This window comes from Chaetura pelagica, unplaced genomic scaffold (assembly GCF_000747805.2).
Source record: "Chaetura pelagica isolate M959 unplaced genomic scaffold, ChaPel_1.0 scaffold416, whole genome shotgun sequence".
Taxonomy (NCBI): Eukaryota; Metazoa; Chordata; class Aves; order Apodiformes; family Apodidae; genus Chaetura; species Chaetura pelagica.
In genome coordinates this window covers 1,102,461-1,120,487 of record NW_009953579.1, presented here as the reverse complement: position 1 = coordinate 1,120,487, position 18,027 = coordinate 1,102,461, and the positions used below count along the sequence as shown (strand labels likewise).

The 18,027-nt window shown below is 36.8% G+C and overlaps 1 protein-coding gene across 1 annotated transcript in view; it reads left to right on the top strand.

The window, feature by feature from the left end:
* The first annotated feature begins 153 nt into the window (after positions 1-153).
* The window catches only part of TMEM62 (transmembrane protein 62), an 18,663-nt gene continuing 789 nt past the window's right edge, over positions 154-18,027 (top strand). Inside the window, exons 1-13 of the mRNA XM_009999755.1 lie at positions 154-189; positions 3,740-3,911; positions 5,017-5,154; positions 6,265-6,310; positions 7,038-7,179; positions 8,949-9,073; positions 9,225-9,347; positions 10,178-10,333; positions 11,784-11,943; positions 13,561-13,674; positions 14,609-14,693; positions 16,283-16,387; positions 17,204-17,322. Coding sequence (XP_009998057.1) covers positions 154-189; positions 3,740-3,911; positions 5,017-5,154; positions 6,265-6,310; positions 7,038-7,179; positions 8,949-9,073; positions 9,225-9,347; positions 10,178-10,333; positions 11,784-11,943; positions 13,561-13,674; positions 14,609-14,693; positions 16,283-16,387; positions 17,204-17,322 — 1,521 coding nt within the window. The remainder of the gene's footprint in view (positions 190-3,739; positions 3,912-5,016; positions 5,155-6,264; positions 6,311-7,037; positions 7,180-8,948; positions 9,074-9,224; positions 9,348-10,177; positions 10,334-11,783; positions 11,944-13,560; positions 13,675-14,608; positions 14,694-16,282; positions 16,388-17,203; positions 17,323-18,027) is intronic.

Here is an 18,027-nt window from a genome sequence, read left to right as displayed (position 1 = left end):
GGGTAATTAAAACCCACGTTACTGTTGCGCTATCCCGTGTGTTGCATCAGTACCCGGCACGGTGTGAGCTTAGCGTCCCGGTGAGAAATGCAGACTGTGCCTGCCCCTTTCCCCTCCCAAAAGTGTGTGGCTGGGGAGGTAGTTGCACGGATGATGAGCGATAGAAAGTACCAGGCCAATGCAGAACGTGTAGGTTGGGCTAAAGGTCCATGGCTTTGTTTGCAAGTTGAACGTAAGATCCACGTTATCCTGGTGTAGCCTTGGAAGGAAACTCTGCTGTCTGGGTGTTTCTCTGGCCCTTTTGCTGACTCTTCCCCCCAGAGCATTCCTGGAGCACTTAGTACATAAGTAAGGGCAGGCTGTTTATGTACTTACAGGTAATCAACAGCTGAGGTGTCAGGGGGGTTGCTGTGCAGTTCCTTACAGCAAATAGGCTGCTTTTACCATTACACTTTTCTTGTCAAACTCAAGGATACTTTGCCTATATGTATTACCTGCAGGCTGTGCTCTCAGTGCATAAGATACACTATTATTAGTTCTGTTGCTCTCTCCAAGTGTTACGCATTTTGAAAGTCCGTGTTCCCGGTAATTTTTCATGAAGTGACTTAAGGCCTGTCTTTACGGCAGAACAGGTTTCAAGCTAAGAGATAGGTCTGAATTACTGTAGGTAAAGCTCCTGTCCTGAGCTGCTGTGTCCAGGAGAGTCAGCTACAGCAGCAGGTAACAGCTGTGGAGCAATGCTGACCAAGCAGCATGTACAGCTCCAGACTTCTCTTGCCATTTTCTCTGGCTGTGTTACTTCAAATGGAGTTCTCCCAAGGATAGGTCACAGCACAGCTAATTTGAGACTTGGCTTTATTTGCAAGTGGTTATATTCTCGTTCAGACGTGGCCTTTAACAGCTGCTTTATCATTGACCTAACTTGGAAGTTAATCAAGCACTAAATCCAGTGTTGTGCTTGATGGTTGTGGGAAACAGGCTTCAGGCTCCCTGGTGACTCCATAGGTCTAGCCTGGGTCACTGGATAGAGCTGAACGTGATCAATTCTACCCCTTGCAGTTCCTGCCTAGTTTTTGCTCCCATTCACAGGACTGTCTCTTCTTAAACCAAACTAAATCGCAATCTTTCTGCTAGAATCTTGTATTTATGATTTTTTTCACCTTTCTTAAAGTAGGACTTTCTTACCCATACTGCTGTGATGCAATGAGAGTGGCCAAGTATCCACATCAGTCAGGGGGAGGGGAAAGAGAGAAGAAATGCAGCAAGAGGTCTTTTTTTCTACATTTTTAGAAATTAAAAATAATTTTAAAAAATTGCAAGCTTTTCCTCTTTTTCATTGACTTTCCTTTTATTGAGATGTCCTTTGAAGTTAACTAAAAACAACAACAAAAAAAATAGGCAAAGCTCCACTCCCAAGATTTTATTATTTCATGGCTTTTAGTGGTGACAGAAACTTAGTACCAGGACACTGTAACTTTTAAAAATTACCAGAAAAGCCTTTTGTGAATCTTGAACTCTTACCAAAGTAGAGGAAAAAATAGGAAGATCGTTGCAGAAAATCAGGCTTCCCAACCACTGTCTACTAGAAGGTTGGGAATTTACATTCCCCATGATTATTGGTATAACAAGAGTAAGGTTTCATGTAAGACTTATTTTTACTTCAAATGGAGTTCTCCCAAGGATAGGTCACAGCACAGCTAATTTGAGACTTGGCTTTATTTGCAAGTGGTTATATTCTCGTTCAGACGTGGCCTTTAACAGCTGCTTTATCATTGACCTAACTTGGAAGTTAATCAAGCACTAAATCCAGTGTTGTGCTTGATGGTTGTGGGAAACAGGCTTCAGGCTCCCTGGTGACTCCATAGGTCTAGCCTGGGTCACTGGATAGAGCTGAACGTGATCAATTCTACCCCTTGCAGTTCCTGCCTAGTTTTTGCTCCCATTCACAGGACTGTCTCTTCTTAAACCAAACTAAATCACAATCTTTCTGCTAGAATCTTGTATTTATGATTTTTTTCACCTTTCTTAAAGTAGGACTTTCTTACCCATACTGCTGTGATGCAATGAGAGTGGCCAAGTATCCACATCAGTCAGGGGGAGGGGAAAGAGAGAAGAAATGCAGCAAGAGGTCTTTTTTTCTACATTTTTAGAAATTAAAAATAATTTTAAAAAATTGCAAGCTTTTCCTCTTTTTCATTGACTTTCCTTTTATTGAGATGTCCTTTGAAGTTAACTAAAAACAACAACAAAAAAAATAGGCAAAGCTCCACTCCCAAGATTTTATTATTTCATGGCTTTTAGTGGTGACAGAAACTTAGTACCAGGACACTGTAACTTTTAAAAATTACCAGAAAAGCCTTTTGTGAATCTTGAACTCTTACCAAAGTAGAGGAAAAAATAGGAAGATCGTTGTAGAAAATCAGGCTTCCCAACCACTGTCTACTAGAAGGTTGGGAATTTACATTCCCCATGATTATTGGTATAACAAGAGTAAGGTTTCATGTAAGACTTATTTGCTCAAGAATCGAGATCACACCAATAGAAGTTTTTGTTTTCTCTGATTGATGAGATAGATGAATTGCAAATCCTCAGGCGGAGGAGAAGCAAAGTAAGATGTTGTGTACTTGTCAATGATTAAATTAGGTTTGATGTATTGAAGTAGTTTTACTTTGATTCACACTAGTTCAAATGTATATAAAAAAATGAAGTTAAGGTTATTTCTGAAAGTGTTTACCTTTTTTTTGGATTCAATTCTAGGAATTTTAGCATCCATCTCTAGGCAATAGCTCCATATAAGCATATGAGGAATTTTCCTAAGCAGAATTTAAAAAACTGTATTCAGGCAATGTTGTCTACATAATCAAATGACTGAATTAAGTAGGAGCCAAGGCATTTTGTCCTTAAGGTATTTTATCTGGATTTTTCATAAAGGAAAAAGCATCAGAAGAGCCAGGTTTATGAAATTTAATGTGAAAGTTAATGGCTTTTCTTTCTCAATCGGTGGTACTGTCAGATGGTCATGAGTATCAAATACCTTTTTAAATAACTGAGAAGGATAATGTATTAGCTGACTGAAGTGGAATGGAAGCTAGAATTGAAAGCATATGCCCAAGATGTTTTTTTGGACAGACCTGAAAACCCACAGTATTTATAAATAAATAAGTAAATTTTCTTATTCTCCCCATTCCACCACATATGGCTTTTCTGATGAGAGGGCTTTGACTGTTTGGTTCAGAAATTAACAGCATCTTTTACAAGGCAATCTTTGCCTCCATGAAGGCACATGGAATGGGATCTAAACACACTCTGCTCCATTAAAATGCATGGGTATAAGATTAGAAAACCTTTCACCAGCTACTGGAAATGTCAAATCAGGTATGAAGTTAGTTATCAGTATGCTTTAAGTCCTAGGTAACTTAAACCTATTTTTGATTTGCAGAGGTAGTTAGTATTCTCTCTTGCAGCAAGATCACTGGGTTGCACCAGAGTCAACAGGCCACTTAGAGCCATTAAAGCTTGCTGTAGATAGCTAAATATTTCCTCATTTTATGCCTCTAGAGTTAAAGACATTTCATTGATGTAAATGTGGTTTTAGGGGTTAGCAATATGCAATATCATATGCTTGCTCTGCTGTTGTTTCCCCCCATGTCATCCACTTGTTTCTGCCTGATATCACTTATTCTGCTATGAATCACTATGACTGCTCTTATCTTGCATTCTTATGTACTTGACTTTGCAGAACAAGCTGGGCAGCAATAACCCTCTGCTTGGGACAGTGTTTAATTTTTATTTTTTGCAGGTGTCAGATATTCATATCAGTAGATTTCAGGATCCCAAACGAACTTCTGACTTTGAAAAATTCTGTTCTGAAACAATTGATATAATTCAGCCAGTACTTGTTCTAGCAACAGGTAAGCAGTTCAGAAGTGTGAATTTTCTGTTCATTGTGCTCTCAAAGGAAGAGCAAATAAGCAAAAGTAGGATCTCAAGAGAGAATTGGAAAAACTTAAGGTAACTTAAGAGATAAAAACGGAATTGCAGCTGAAGATTGACTGCTAGAAGCAGAAGATAAGAATGTCTCAACTCGAGAGAATTGATTTTTGTTCAATGTCTTGAGTCTTACAGTGAGTTTAGTGTGTATTATACATGACAAAGATATAATAATGCAATATAGCTATTTTTTTCCCAATACACTACATCTTGGTCCTTGCTCTCAGCTACCTTCCCTCTTGTCTTTCTGATAGTCATTCTACATAATTCTTTGTATTTGAAATGACAGAGGTGAACAATGTCTCTGATTAGTCATTAAGAGCCAGTTCCTCTTTCAGAACAATCCTTGCTCATTTGTATGAAATTAATTTATGAATTAATGTCAGATGTCATTGTTGGTTTCCTTTTGAACACATCATATCAAGACAGGTGAGATAAGGCCTGCCATTTCAACTGATGACTTGCTGGTGCTATTGAAATGGATTAAGTTTTGGACAGCAAATCAAAGAAGACTTTGGGCCACTACTATATGCAAGGCTTTAGAATGTTAATGCTAGACCTGGAGTTTTTTTCCTACATTTGCTTATCTGCTGCTTGCTTTTTAGGTTAAAAATTCAGACATAGTTAGCATTAATCTTTTAACTAGCAGTGCAGGGAGGCATTACTGTATGAACAGAAATGGGAATGGTTTGAACTTTTAATTGGAGCTTGAGGAGATACAAAGCTTCTGTGACTAGAATCTTCAGGTATAATGAATGCCTAACAATTTTCTTAAATTTGGTGTGGCATTAGTAAACGTGCTGCAGTGATGTGGTTGATAGATGTTTGAACAAGATGCCACATCTGCATTAGAAGGCATTTACCCTTCTAGTAACCTCTTGGAGCAGATGGCAGGAATGTCCAGATTGCACACAGGAGGCCTGCAGCCACTTGCACAAAGAGGCTTGGATTGCATGTTTGCCTAGTTACAGTATTTGTGTGAGCTGTGTAGGCTCCTAGCTAAATCACACCTTTGTACCCTTCCAGGTGACCTGACAGATGCTAAGACAAGAGATATACTGGGATCTGGACAGATAGAAGTGGAATGGAAAACTTACCAGTCAATCCTGAAGAGATCAAGGGTCATGGAAAAAACCAAGTGGATAGACATCAAAGGAAATCATGGTAAGAAGGAAATTAAACATCTCTTTCTTTCTTGTGATTACAGAGCTGATTTAGGCAAGTTAGACTTTAGAGCTGAAGGGTTACTATCATGTTAGTGGTGGTTATAAGCCAGTAGAAGGGCTTGCCATCCATGTGTCTGCTCTTTCGAGGGCACACTTTGTTTACAGGCAATTACTGGAGTTTTAGTGCCAGAGAAGTAAGAGTCTTCATTTATTGGTTCATTCTACCGCTGGAAAGTGGTAGAACGTAGCTTCAGATGTTAGTTTCCAGATCATTAGTTTATATACCCCATCTTTTAATGGGCAGACTGTAACCTTGCCCTACTGAAGAAATTGTTTCAACTTACTTTTCAGAGACCTCTCCCCACAGCTTTAAGTGAAAAAGTATCACATGTTCAGTAATTAAAGGAAATTTTGGTTTCTTTTGAATAGAAGGAACTCCTGAAGTTTGTACACATCATAGTTGTCCCTATATTCAAGCAATAAAACACAAGCTAAGAACCTTGCAGGCTTTATCAGCCAGCTGTTTCAGGAAGGATAAAACTAGAAAGCCTAACACTGGGAAAAAAGAAGAGCATGCTTTGTCATATACAGCCCATATATGACATTTTACTCCCATTTCCTTACCAGGCTTCTGTTACCAACCTTAATGGAGAGGTGGACCCCAGTTGCAGTACAGAGCTCCCTAAGTTGCTCTCTGTTTTACCCAGGCTATTCTTTGCTGCTATTGCTGCTTTATGTTCCTTGAATAAATTAGGTGTTACTTACAGAGAATGCACCAAATCCAAAAAGCTTCTGTAAATCTTTATGGCCAAAGTGGAGACACATGGTTAGCTTTCAGCCACTAAATGGCAACTTACATTCCCACCATAACTTTATCTTTGAATTTAAACTTAAATGAGAAAGCTATTCCATATTAGGTCAACTGCATCAAGTATATAGTCTTCTGTGGGCAGTTGGGCAGTCTACTTGTCAACTATGCATTTAAAAAAAAGCTCTTCAGTGCCAGCTGAGACTGCTTTATCTAAAAATTTGGAAATAAATACAGATCAATGTACAAATCAATGATCAATATAATCCAAAAGTTTCTTCCTTTTTCTCTCCCATACAGATTCATTCAACATTCCACACCTGGATAGTGTTCAGAATTATTACAGGTACTTTTATTTACTATACAGATGTCATTATATTCAAGGTCAAACTTTTTAAACAATATTTTGTTTTCAGTTATCACATATATGCTTTTTCACTGACTTTTCTATAGTCTGGGATTATATTTACTATTCCCTTTGTCTTTTCTGTTGCCAGTTAGTAGTGCAGAATAGATTGAGAAAATAGATAATTCTTTGTTAGCGATATCTTAAGGGATGAGAGATCATAAGTCTATGCAAAGTAGTGGAGACAAGACTTGATGTCCCTGATATTTCTAGAGAAGCAAGGAAAAATGTTTTTGAAAAATTCTTTAAGGTACCACAATAAACACAAGACAATAGTTTGTTTTTCCTTTGCAGATCTCCTTTAATTAAGAGTGATATAAGATCCTACTGTCCTGTCATCTTGCCTATCTGTTTTGTATTTTATGCTGCTGGCCTATTCTTTATCCATAAAAAACTACCATGTTGCTCATGGAAAGCATATTTATGCTAACATTTTTTTTAAATGTTTGAGCACTAGCCTGCTGCTTGCCTTAACACACAACCCATGTAATGCATCTTCTTTAAAGTACAGACTTATCAATGCCATTGATTTTTAAGAAGAGACTTTATTGCAGTGACAAGATGGAGCTAGAGCTAATGCAAGAAATTTTGCACTTGTACCATGCAGGTAATTTTTGTCTTTGTTGCAAACTTTCCTAACAGCAATATTTCCATTTTATTTGGGCAGGAAATACTCTTCTTGGCATAAAGATGGCTCTTTCCATTACATTCACACCACCTCTTTTGGGAACTATTCATTCATCTGTGTGGATGCCACACTCAACCCAGGCCCTAAGAGACCCTTCAATTTCTTTGGGATTTTAAACACGGTATTTTATAAGTCTTGGCATTCCATGTGGGTTTTTTTTTTGGGGGTGGGGGGGGGGGGGCTTGTTTGGTTGGGTTTTTTCAAAGAATTGTCTGAAAGACTGTTCATCTAAGCGTCTTTACAATTTTATGCATATGGGACATTGAGAAAAATGAATGTTGCTTAATGTAGAGTATCTTAAGACATTTTAAGAACACTGTCAATAGTTTCTAAGCATTTAGCTAGACCTGAAAGATCATTTCCTTATACGCTGTAAAGCTTAAACAAAAATAACAGTCTTTCTAATTTCACTCATTTTTGCTTTGTTAGATGCTTTATTTCATTAAAATTACAGATGAGAGAGTTGCACTTGTCAATGGAGTAATGTGAATGATAATGTTACAGAGAAATGTGTAATTTATCAAAGTGAGATCTGATCTTATGAGACCATAAAAATTATGTGGTATTGTTTTGAAAGAATAACATTAATCCCAATGTTTAAGTCAAATACCAGCTTATATAACATCTTGCTTCCCTTTGATTATTTTTTTTTCTTTGTAGTTTGTTGGTATGATACTACTCTTGAGATACTCTTCTGAAGTGTTGGCAGAGAGTTACTGTGTTGTAAACAGAGGGCTGTGATAATGGCCTCAATGAAAAGTACAATGTTCTCCCTCTAATCTTGTCTAAAGGAGGCTCAACATTAATTAAGTGTTTGTAAAGTGCTTGGTGATACTTAGATGAAGAGTAATGTAGGCGTGACAAGTACTGTCCTCCTTGTTCATTGTAATCTATAGTGGGAGCAGCAGATCTGCAGACAAACTCTCAAGGAGCTAAGAAGTGCAGTTGAGTCTAGAGCTCTTGTCCTTGGCTTCAGTAAGTCAAGCATTTGCTTGCAAATTACCCAGCAGCAGGAGTCCAGAGAGCATCATCTGTAGATTTTTGTACAAAAGTGATGGTAGAAGTAGATACCTGTAACTTTGTTAAGAACTAAACTTCTGCCAGGAGTTTGAAAAATAAATTAATTTGTATCCATAATTTGATTTGTGTATCTTAGGTAAAAATATACTTAAAGCCCAAATACATAAAGGCAAAGGAAATATAATTTCACTTAATAAACATATTACCTGATACTGAATCCATTTTTCTGTTAATTACCTTTATTTCTGTTTCCTTTATTCATGCCCTTCAGTGTTTCTTTAGAAGTTGGAGGGAAAAGCATATGTTGGTTGATTTAATATTGGAAGTCAAACAAGTAAAGGAGAGAAATGTTACCTGCTGTGTAAAGAGTAGTATTTTCAAGACTCAGCATCATAGTTCATCCAGTGAAATGACTGATACATACAGTACGCAGTTCCTGTGGTCTGTTATGCCCATAAAAGGCCACCTAGCAACTCAAGAGATAGTAGGGAGAATAATTGTAAGGTAAAGGATGTCTTAAAAGCAACTCAAGCCTGTCATCTTTGACAATATAAATGAGCAATAGAAAGGATTGCAATATAATTTAGCAACATTTATCTTTATATTGCACTTTTCCTGTGTTCAGTCACAAGGAAGGTGTTTAGTGCCTTGTTTTCACTTCCTTTTTCTAACACTGGATTTTAGGGAGATGCCTAGTGGTACAGTTTGTTCATGCACAGGTCTCTGAAGCAACTGAGAGTATTCTCTGTTAAAAAGGATGAATTACATTCTTTGTTAGTTTCTTTCTGCTTTCCTTTTGCTGTTCTTTTGAAATAGCTTCAACATTTAACAGATTTGTTTCTTTGTCTTTCAAACACCTGTCCATTTCAGAATCATATGGAAGAGCTGTCTTTGATGGCAACAGAAAGTCTGCACAGCAATCATACTATCTGGTTTGGCCATTTTCCCACCTCAACAATCATCTCCCCAGCCCCAGGAATACGAACATTAATGAGGTAAGATCTTTCTCTGTTTTTTTTCCTCTGTTTTTTGAATCTGAAGTACTTTTCTTGCCTCTTTTCATGCTTGTCTGCCACTTCTTAGGGTTTCTGCAGTGGTATTTCCTTCCAACCCCAAATAATTACAATTCTTACGCTCTTTTATTAGTTCTGCCACAGCCTATTTATGTGGCCATCTCCATACATTGGGTGGGCTGATGCCAGCCTTGCACAGTCAACACCGTGGTGGCACTCTGGAACTTGAACTGGGAGACTGGAAGGATAATAGGAAGTAAGTAAGCTCTATGTGAACAAATTATTATATGGAGCCTACCTTTTAATGCTTTTTGGATAATTTGAAAGAAGTATTAGATCTTCCTGACTGCTTATTACTATTAATGCTTTTGAAAAATGTCTCTGTGTGTAAGTTTGGGATTTTTTTCCCTATACCAACAGTGTGCTAATAAAGAAAGTTTTTTTTTATTCATTCTTGATATTCAGAAATTAAAGAAGACTCCTAAACGTCTATTTAGTATATGTTTCAACATACGCTAAATTCAACATCACTACTTCACTGCTTCACAGCATCACTGCCCATGCTCTGCACCAGCTGTTAGAGTTTTAGAGACAAAAATAATCTACCTGAGAAATGTTACCTAAGCAGCATAGGAAAGAGAGTCCGATGCTACATGGATTGTTTACTACTATATTAGCTTTTATTCTTCAGTATTCCTAAGAAAGATACTTGTTTCCATACAGGAAGAGAGCACTCTGGGGTCTTTGTCCCTAACTAGAGTACCTACCCAGACACTGCAGTAATGTACATTGTATTTGATTTGTTTTAGCATAATGTTCATCTATCTGATTCATGTGTAGAATTCAGTAGATCTTGATTTTTGGAATTTTGAGTGGTGTTTTGGTGATTTTTATTGAACCAAATGAACCTGATCAGAGGTTACCAGCTCTACAGTTAATACAGTAGAGTTGGCTGATACAGGATCAACTACGGAGAGAATAAATGGAAAATAAATCAATCAGGTTCTGTTTAGGAACTTGAGAAGCATGGGAACCAGCTGTCATGCAGTAGTTGATACCAGCAACATTTTTTTCCTGTCACTGCAGGTACCGGATCCTTGCATTTGATCATGACCTCCTGAGCTTTGCAGACCTTAACTTTGAAGAATGGCCTGTAGTTCTCATTACCAATCCCAAATCCTTCCTTTACAGCAGTTCTGCTCATGAGCCACTAGTGAAAATTCTTTATTCCACTCATATCAGGTACCCTGTAATCTCTTAATTTCACAATATTTAACTATATTTTAATAGTTGGGGCCTTCCTTGGTTATAATGTACATCTGTATTTTATATGGACATACACAAAGACTTATTTTTAAATGTGTTTGTCCACTGTTCTCAGAATTCACTTTTATCTGGAAGATTGTTCCTGAGAGATCACTTTATATCGTATCTGTGATAAAAGGAGATTATATAGTAGTAATTCATGTTTGTTTTATTTATGCAGTCATTTTACCTAAAGTCAATTTAATATTTTATATAACCAAAGCTGGCAGAGTTAGATTAACATGTAATCTGTGTTATTGATCACACACGTTCATGTTGCTTCTGCTGATTGCAGGATTTTGTCTATGTATTTTCTAAGTGTTTTCTCTATATTCTTTGGACTCCTTAGTCTCTTGTGTTTTCAGTTTTACATCCCTTGTGTTAAAACATCTTAAGCTTCTGCTAATTTTCACATGTATTTTAAATCTCTCCATGTTTCCATTTCTGCTTTTTCTAATTTTTTCTTCTCATTTGTATTTCAAATTTCTGTGTCCTTTCCAGTATCTTAGATTTGCTGTTAGACCAATATGCCTTAAATATATGAGTATATTGCATACATGCAATTGCAATGAAACGAAGTTTGTCACACTTTTCAGTTCATAAGCAGTGTCCAACTAAGTCCACCTGCTTTTCCATTTCCTATTTGGAACCTTATCTGAACATGCTTATTATTATATTAAATATATGAACTGCTAGAATCATTCACTGTAACTATATGAGACTCCTTTATTTGACTGAAACACGGTCTGGAATGTGCTTTGTATTACCAGAAAAGAAAGACATTGTATGTGCAATATATTGAGTATCTCGTTTTCACTGCCAAGTGATACTAGATTTGTTGGTATCTTAGATCTGTAAAACCAGTCTTGCAGTCCACTCCATTTCTCATAACCTCTCAGACTTTGCAACAGATCTTTTATATTCTGACTAGCAAAAAGATAAAGAAGAACAACAACAAAAAAACCCAAAAACCCAAATAACAAACAAAAAATATCAAACCAAGTAACAACAGAAGAAAAATAAAATGTTGCATCCAACAACAAAGGACTTCAGAGACTCTGGTGGCAATTTTTAATTAAGACATTAACAAGCATTTGATTATGCATGTGTATGTAATGATCACACTTGTGTTAGGAAATGTTTTGACAGGAAGAGTTGAACAGCCTGTTTTTCTATCCTATTCTGCATATATCATACAGAACTTCTCTTTTTAACTGTAGGAAAGAGCTACCCTGTTATCATTGGCCTACAGATATTTCACTGTTTTAATTTCTGAACTCCCAACTACGAGGGTGCATAGTCTTTAGGGACTTCTCTTCAGGAAGTAATAAGAAATCTGCAAGTCCTGTAACAAAGCTGCTTATTTTGTTGTTTATTCACTCCTTAGAATTCTGGCCTTCTCTCCTTCTGTCATTACCTCTGTCAAAGTCTATATAGACACAGTTCACTTGGGGAATGCACATCAGGTGTCTGGCCCGCTCTATGTACTGAGGTGGAGCCCGCAAAACTACAGTCAAGGGTTCCATCACATAGATGTGACTGTCCAGGTAAGGTACCTCTTGGCATTCTTTGTATTGAATTTTTATTGTTTCATGTCTGCTTCATCACCCTTCTGCATGATACAGATTTCCTTTCATATTTATCTGATTACAAAAAACAAAGGATTTATTAAATGAAAAGACCACTGACTGCTAAGCACTAAAACATTCATAAAGCATCTGGAAAAAAGAAAAGGTTCTTGGTATTCATGAGAAATACAGTAAGACATGGCAGAAGAGCAAGCAGTTGGTCAAAATCAATAATTCTGTCTAACACACAACAATTATCTTTTAAAATTGTCTTGGAAAAAATAATTGGGCTTGATAAAGGAAAATAGGAAATAGCATCATGTTAGTTAAAAAGGCAAAAGAACTGGATCTGGAAAGTAATGCTATCTTTGATTATCTATTTGAAGCTCTTTTCATGATCTCTTTTAGACTGACAGTGAATACAGTTTCTGTTTGCTAGAACATCAGAACTAACTGATATTAGATTAGTGGGTGAAAAAATATTTTTCAGTGACTGCTTCTGTTCTCGGTACTGTCTTTTATCTTTGTACCTTCAAGTGGCCTTCAAAGAACTTGATCAGATTGTTCTAGCGTTATGCTCATTTGCACAATAGGAATGGGAAATTCAGCTTTGTCCTGCTTGGTGGAACCCAGCTAGGCATTATTTCTCACAGGACAAGAGCAATAGTGCATTTTTTCTAATGGCCTTTCTATAGTACCAGTGTTCTACCTCCTCACTCATTACACGTTTCCGTGATGCTTTACTTGAGAAAGCTGCATTTTATAAGTTTTTGACTTTTTTTTTTTTTTCAATGATGTTGAAAGCCTGTGCACAAAACTGAGTAACATTTGAAGAGGGTTATACAGGCTTGCATAGCAATAGTTTGTTTGCAAATACATGCTTGTTATCAGATAACTCAATGGGAGTTTTAAAAAATTAATTTCTTTTCCCTTCAGTCATAAATCACTATTACGTCTAGTAACTGAATTGTTTGGGAAAATGGAGGAGGAAGAAGCATTAGCTTGATTTAGGTACCTGGAGAAAATGTGAATACTCAATTGCTGTACATTCTTTCTGGGATTGTTCAAATACTGTCTCAGCTGTAATCACACTAAACATACTGCATCCTTTACTATAAATAAACCATTTATTATGTACTGAGAGTGTTAGACATGCAGAAATATTGAACTGTTGAATAAATGTAAGACTGTTATTATCAGTATCAGTTTCTAGCAAATACACCAGAAAAGAGTCTGCACAACAAAGCCTCAGAATATCTTAAGATGGGCTACTATCTAAAAGTGAGCTTTCAGAAAACAAGTTGTGGTGGTGGCCAGTAAATACTCATTGTTTTCCACAACTTGCTGAATCTCTGAAAGGATCTGCTTCAAATGTAGCCCTTCCAGATTACGATCTCACGATCGACAATTTGCTTGAAACTAAAAGTTGACAATAAATAATTATTTGTAGGTGGAAGTATTTGATATAGGAGTATGCCAGACATGTGTGCATCAACTAAATCTTTCCAGAAAAGCTGCAATGGTAATTAGAAACTTTAACTAGATATTTTGTGCACTACTGATACCTAACTGCTCTCTTACTTCATATCAATCTAGGATACTTCAGGAAGAACCAGTACGCAAAGTCACGTATTTGCTTTGGATGAAAACTTGTCTCTTAGATTTAGCTTTTGGCCATCTGTTATTCTTCTTACTGACCACTATGTTCTAGTAAGTACTTTCAGCAAAACAGCTGTCATTCTCTCTTGGTTTCCCCAGAGACTGCAGGAGACATTTTCACAATTCCCAGTGGAACTGAATGTGCTTTTTCCAGATATGACTCTATTGGAATTTCGCAGATATTTCATGTTTCCTTTCTGAAGTTGCATGCTTCAAATGTGAGTGCAGCAAGGGTTAATGAAAACAATTGACTTCTTGGATTTAGTCACAATTGTCCATTTTTCAGCATAGCTATACACATATTTTGTGCAAGCAAGAAATGGAAAAGAAGCTACAGGAGATAGTAAAAAAAGCAAACATTAACTCAAAGAAAACTTCCTTCTGATCTGCTGCAATATGTGTACTGGCAAGAATGCTGGAAGAAGTCTCAAATCAGCTACTGACATTACAACTAGCTCTAGCAAAGAGGGAGGCAAAATTCCCATTGACTTCAGTAAGTTCCGGGTCCTATCCAGAAGTGTTACAGCTCAGTGCAAGCAAAGAAGGCATGTCATATTTGTTTAGGTGCACTTATAGAACAATGGAGGAAAGTCCACATGGGTGTATCATAACTGGCTCAAAGTTTTGTTAATCAGTAACTGATATTCTCCACAGTGTCTTGAACTCAGGACTATTCAGTACAGCACTCAGATAATGTTTTACAAAGGAATTGTGTTTACACTTTTTCAGTGGATGTGTCTTACAAACCCCAATCTTGGAAGATGGAGATCTATCACTTTCAGCCATACAACTGAATTAAAGTCAGTAAGATTCAAGTCAGATAACTCAGAAACTCTTTGAGTTTCTGTTTTACTCTTCAGTTCAATGATGACATCAAGCTCTGAGTACGATTCAGATAGAAATCTCTGTAATTTTATCAGTGTCCATGAGGCTCAAAGGCAGTTACTGCTCCAGGGCTGGCTCAGAGTTAAAACTGTCTTTTCAGGCTCGTGTGCTCTTTGGACTGATTGTGCTGATTCAGATTGCCTTGCTCATTATTTTCAGATACCTCCAAAAACCAGCACTCAAAGGTATGAACCAATGTTTGTCTGTAGTTTTTAGAGGATTCGAATTTCCCTAAGCTTTTTTTTACTATTTTTATGCTAACAATATAAAAATAATTGCACTGTTCATCACCATATGCATTTTGCATCTAGTACTGTAGGATTTCATTTGGTTCTCAGAATCATCTGTTTTGGTTTTAAGGGGACCCAGAAAACCTCCAATATATCAAAACAAAGTGAATTAAAACAAACAAAAAAAAATTGGTATCTTTGTTTAAATAAAAATTCAGTTAATTGAAGTCTAAAAGTTTCATTTTTATTTTCTCACTGGAGTATCCAATCCATGGGGAAAGTAATGTTTTGTTTTGTTTTAATTCTGTGTGTGTGCTTGTTTCACTACGGCCCACACAGAATTCTCTGTCACCTGAGTGGAGAAGCAGATTTCCTTCTACAAAAAAGAATTTTTGTTAATCTTTGCAAGTAGCTTAACAAGCTTGGTTCTTCTCAAAATAATATTAATACCAGTTCTGTCATAACATGGTATTTTGTTTGTGATAAATCTGTTAAATGCAAATTAATACTATTAAGCTCATAGTGTTTATCCTTTAAACAATTGTTTGAACCACACCTTACTAAGGAGATTTTCCTGGACGCCACCTCCCTTCCTATTCATGTCTGTTTATGTCCCCTCCTTTATACTCATAATCACGTAGCATCTTGAGGTAACTACAGCAAGTGCTTACATAGAAAAATAATAGATTTTTCAGTTGTCTTTATGGAACTGAACAGCTGAAAATGAAAAGAGCTGGTAGTACCCTGTGATCAGCTTGGTCTCTGTAGACCACAACAAATATTTTACAAATCAGTGAACAAATTTGATAGTGCTGTCGATTTCCAAAGGTCAGATTTTCCCTCTGGGAGCTAATGCTTTGTGAGAAAGGCAGCCACGTAATAAGTGAAACTCTAAAAGCTGACTCTTAAAGTTCTCTCAATCTATGAATTATCTGCTTCAGTTAGAAAATTAATATTGCTTTATATATATATATATAAAAATATAAAAATATATATACATATAAATATATGCCATCACACACTTGTCAGAAGGCTGCCGTTTTAACACCTAACCTTCATTTTACCTGAGTTGCTATCAGATCTCAACAAGCAGATTTAATCAAGACAATCCAGTTAATCTAGTGCATGCTGCCCTGACTTTTCAGGTTTGCAGTTACTCTTTTGAATCTCTTACTTTTCAATTAATGTGAACTTTTTCCATGTTTTTCATTCTAGCTAACTTCATTTTCTGGGTATAGAATGGTCATTCAGTTTTATTTACATACAGTAAGTGTATTCATTTAGAATGGCAGCCTTTTCCTGCTGTTTTAACATAGATTGTTCTTTGCAGTTCCTTACTTTCAGTTGTCACAGTAATAGTAGAAATGCATTCCCTTGCATTTGTTCTGTAGACATAACAAATTATTTTTATATGTGTTTAATAGAATGAGTAAATAATGTGCAGATTTGTTTTCGAAAGACCAGTGTATATGTGTGTATATGTGTGTTTGTGTGTGGTGCAACCTAAATCAAGTGTATTTTTCTTAAATGTTGTCTCTTTTTAGAAAAGCCAGGATTACTTACTCTGACCTCATATTCCCTTCATGTCTTCAGTAAAATAAACACCTTCTATTACTCAATTCTGGTTCTGAATTTATACACCATTTTGGGTAAGTAACCTAGAGTATGGGAGGACATTAATTAGTATTTTTAAATTACACATTAGATGTTGATGAAAAATGAGATGTCTAACATCTTGGAGAACAGGGAAAATCTACTCAAGCTAGAAAATCTATGTGGAACTTGAAAAGTTAATATCCAAACAGACTAAAGGTTTGTTTGTAACAGCTGAACTTAGAAGCCCTAGAACTAATTAAACATTTACATTTTTTTAATTGCTTGGAAAGCAAAGTGAGTATTTTTTAATTTAATTTTGTTTTCACTTATTCTTTGAGTAAGATCTGAATGTATCGTGGTGTAAAATGAATATATGGAATGTACATTTCACATGACATCACCAAGATGTCTCGGCTCTGATGACAACAATTTTAGGTTATTTCTCCTCTGATCATACATTACTAAAATAGCTACTTTCTTGGCAGTCAGTGTAGCATGTATTGTTTATGATTGTATCTTTCATATGACTTAACGTAATTCTGGGAAAAGGCCAGCATTTGAAAGGATCCATCTTTTCACTTTTATAATAAGGAAAATGTTATATTTGGCATTGGAAATTATCATGGAGATAAAACCAACTTACAAGTATTTTCATTGCATGCCACAGCTCATTGGAGTACCATGAACAGCGTTCATCCGGTTGCTGTTTGTTGAAGGTGAAAACATTAGGCTCATTACTATAGACAAACAGAGGTCATTTTCCCCAGTTAACGACTTTGTGCTCAGAAGTACAAAGGGCCATGTGAAAAAGGGCCATCTCTATACTGTATTTTCTGATGGTGCTGTGTGTTTCGTTTCCTCTCTTTCAGGACCATGGTTTATAGGTGAACTGATAGATGGCCACGTGGGGGCCTGTTTTTCCTTTGGAGTGTTTGTTGGTGGTTCCTTCTTACACGGGGGTCTGACATTTGTGGTTGGAATTTTACAGGTACATAGTTATAAAAATTAAGGTTCACAAACTGCCTTCTTCTGGGAATTTCTTTTGACTATTTTTTTTATAGTTTTATACAGAAAGGAGCCTTGGAAGGATAGGGAAGAATAGTAGCCATGCCTAACTATAACAGATATTTCTTACATTTCTGCAAATTGAAATAGCAGAAAGGAAGGAGGTTGTCCATTATTTTCTGAAACTTCTCTTCCTCTGATGTTGCTTTGGACTCCCTAGATGTCTGGATTAGAGGCCATCTCTTAAATATTTACCACTGGTTTTTTGTTGGTTTTTTTTTCCTTGACTCAGGCATAGGTTGCAGTGATTAAGGAAAAGGAACTGAATGGCCAGGGCAGCCCTTGTACACTGACTAACTCTTCAGATCAGTAGGTGCCCCTCTCTAAGCACACAGGGTCCAGTTTTCCAGCAGTCTGACCTGGCTGCCCTCTGGTTTTCTCAGCTGCTGTTAGTCTGAAGGAGAAGGTGTAGTTCCTTGGCATTTAAGACAGACCAAGCTAGTGTTGCCTCCATCATGGTCCCTCCCTTTTGTCTGACACCACAGTGGGCAGGTCAGGGAGCTAAACTGACATAAGCACCTTCCTTTTTTACTGTGCTAGTATTTTGCCAAGTCTAGCTGCCTGAACGAGCCCCAAGAAAGGTTAGATGCATGTCAGTGCCTCCCACTGTAAGGCAGTGGGCAGGAAT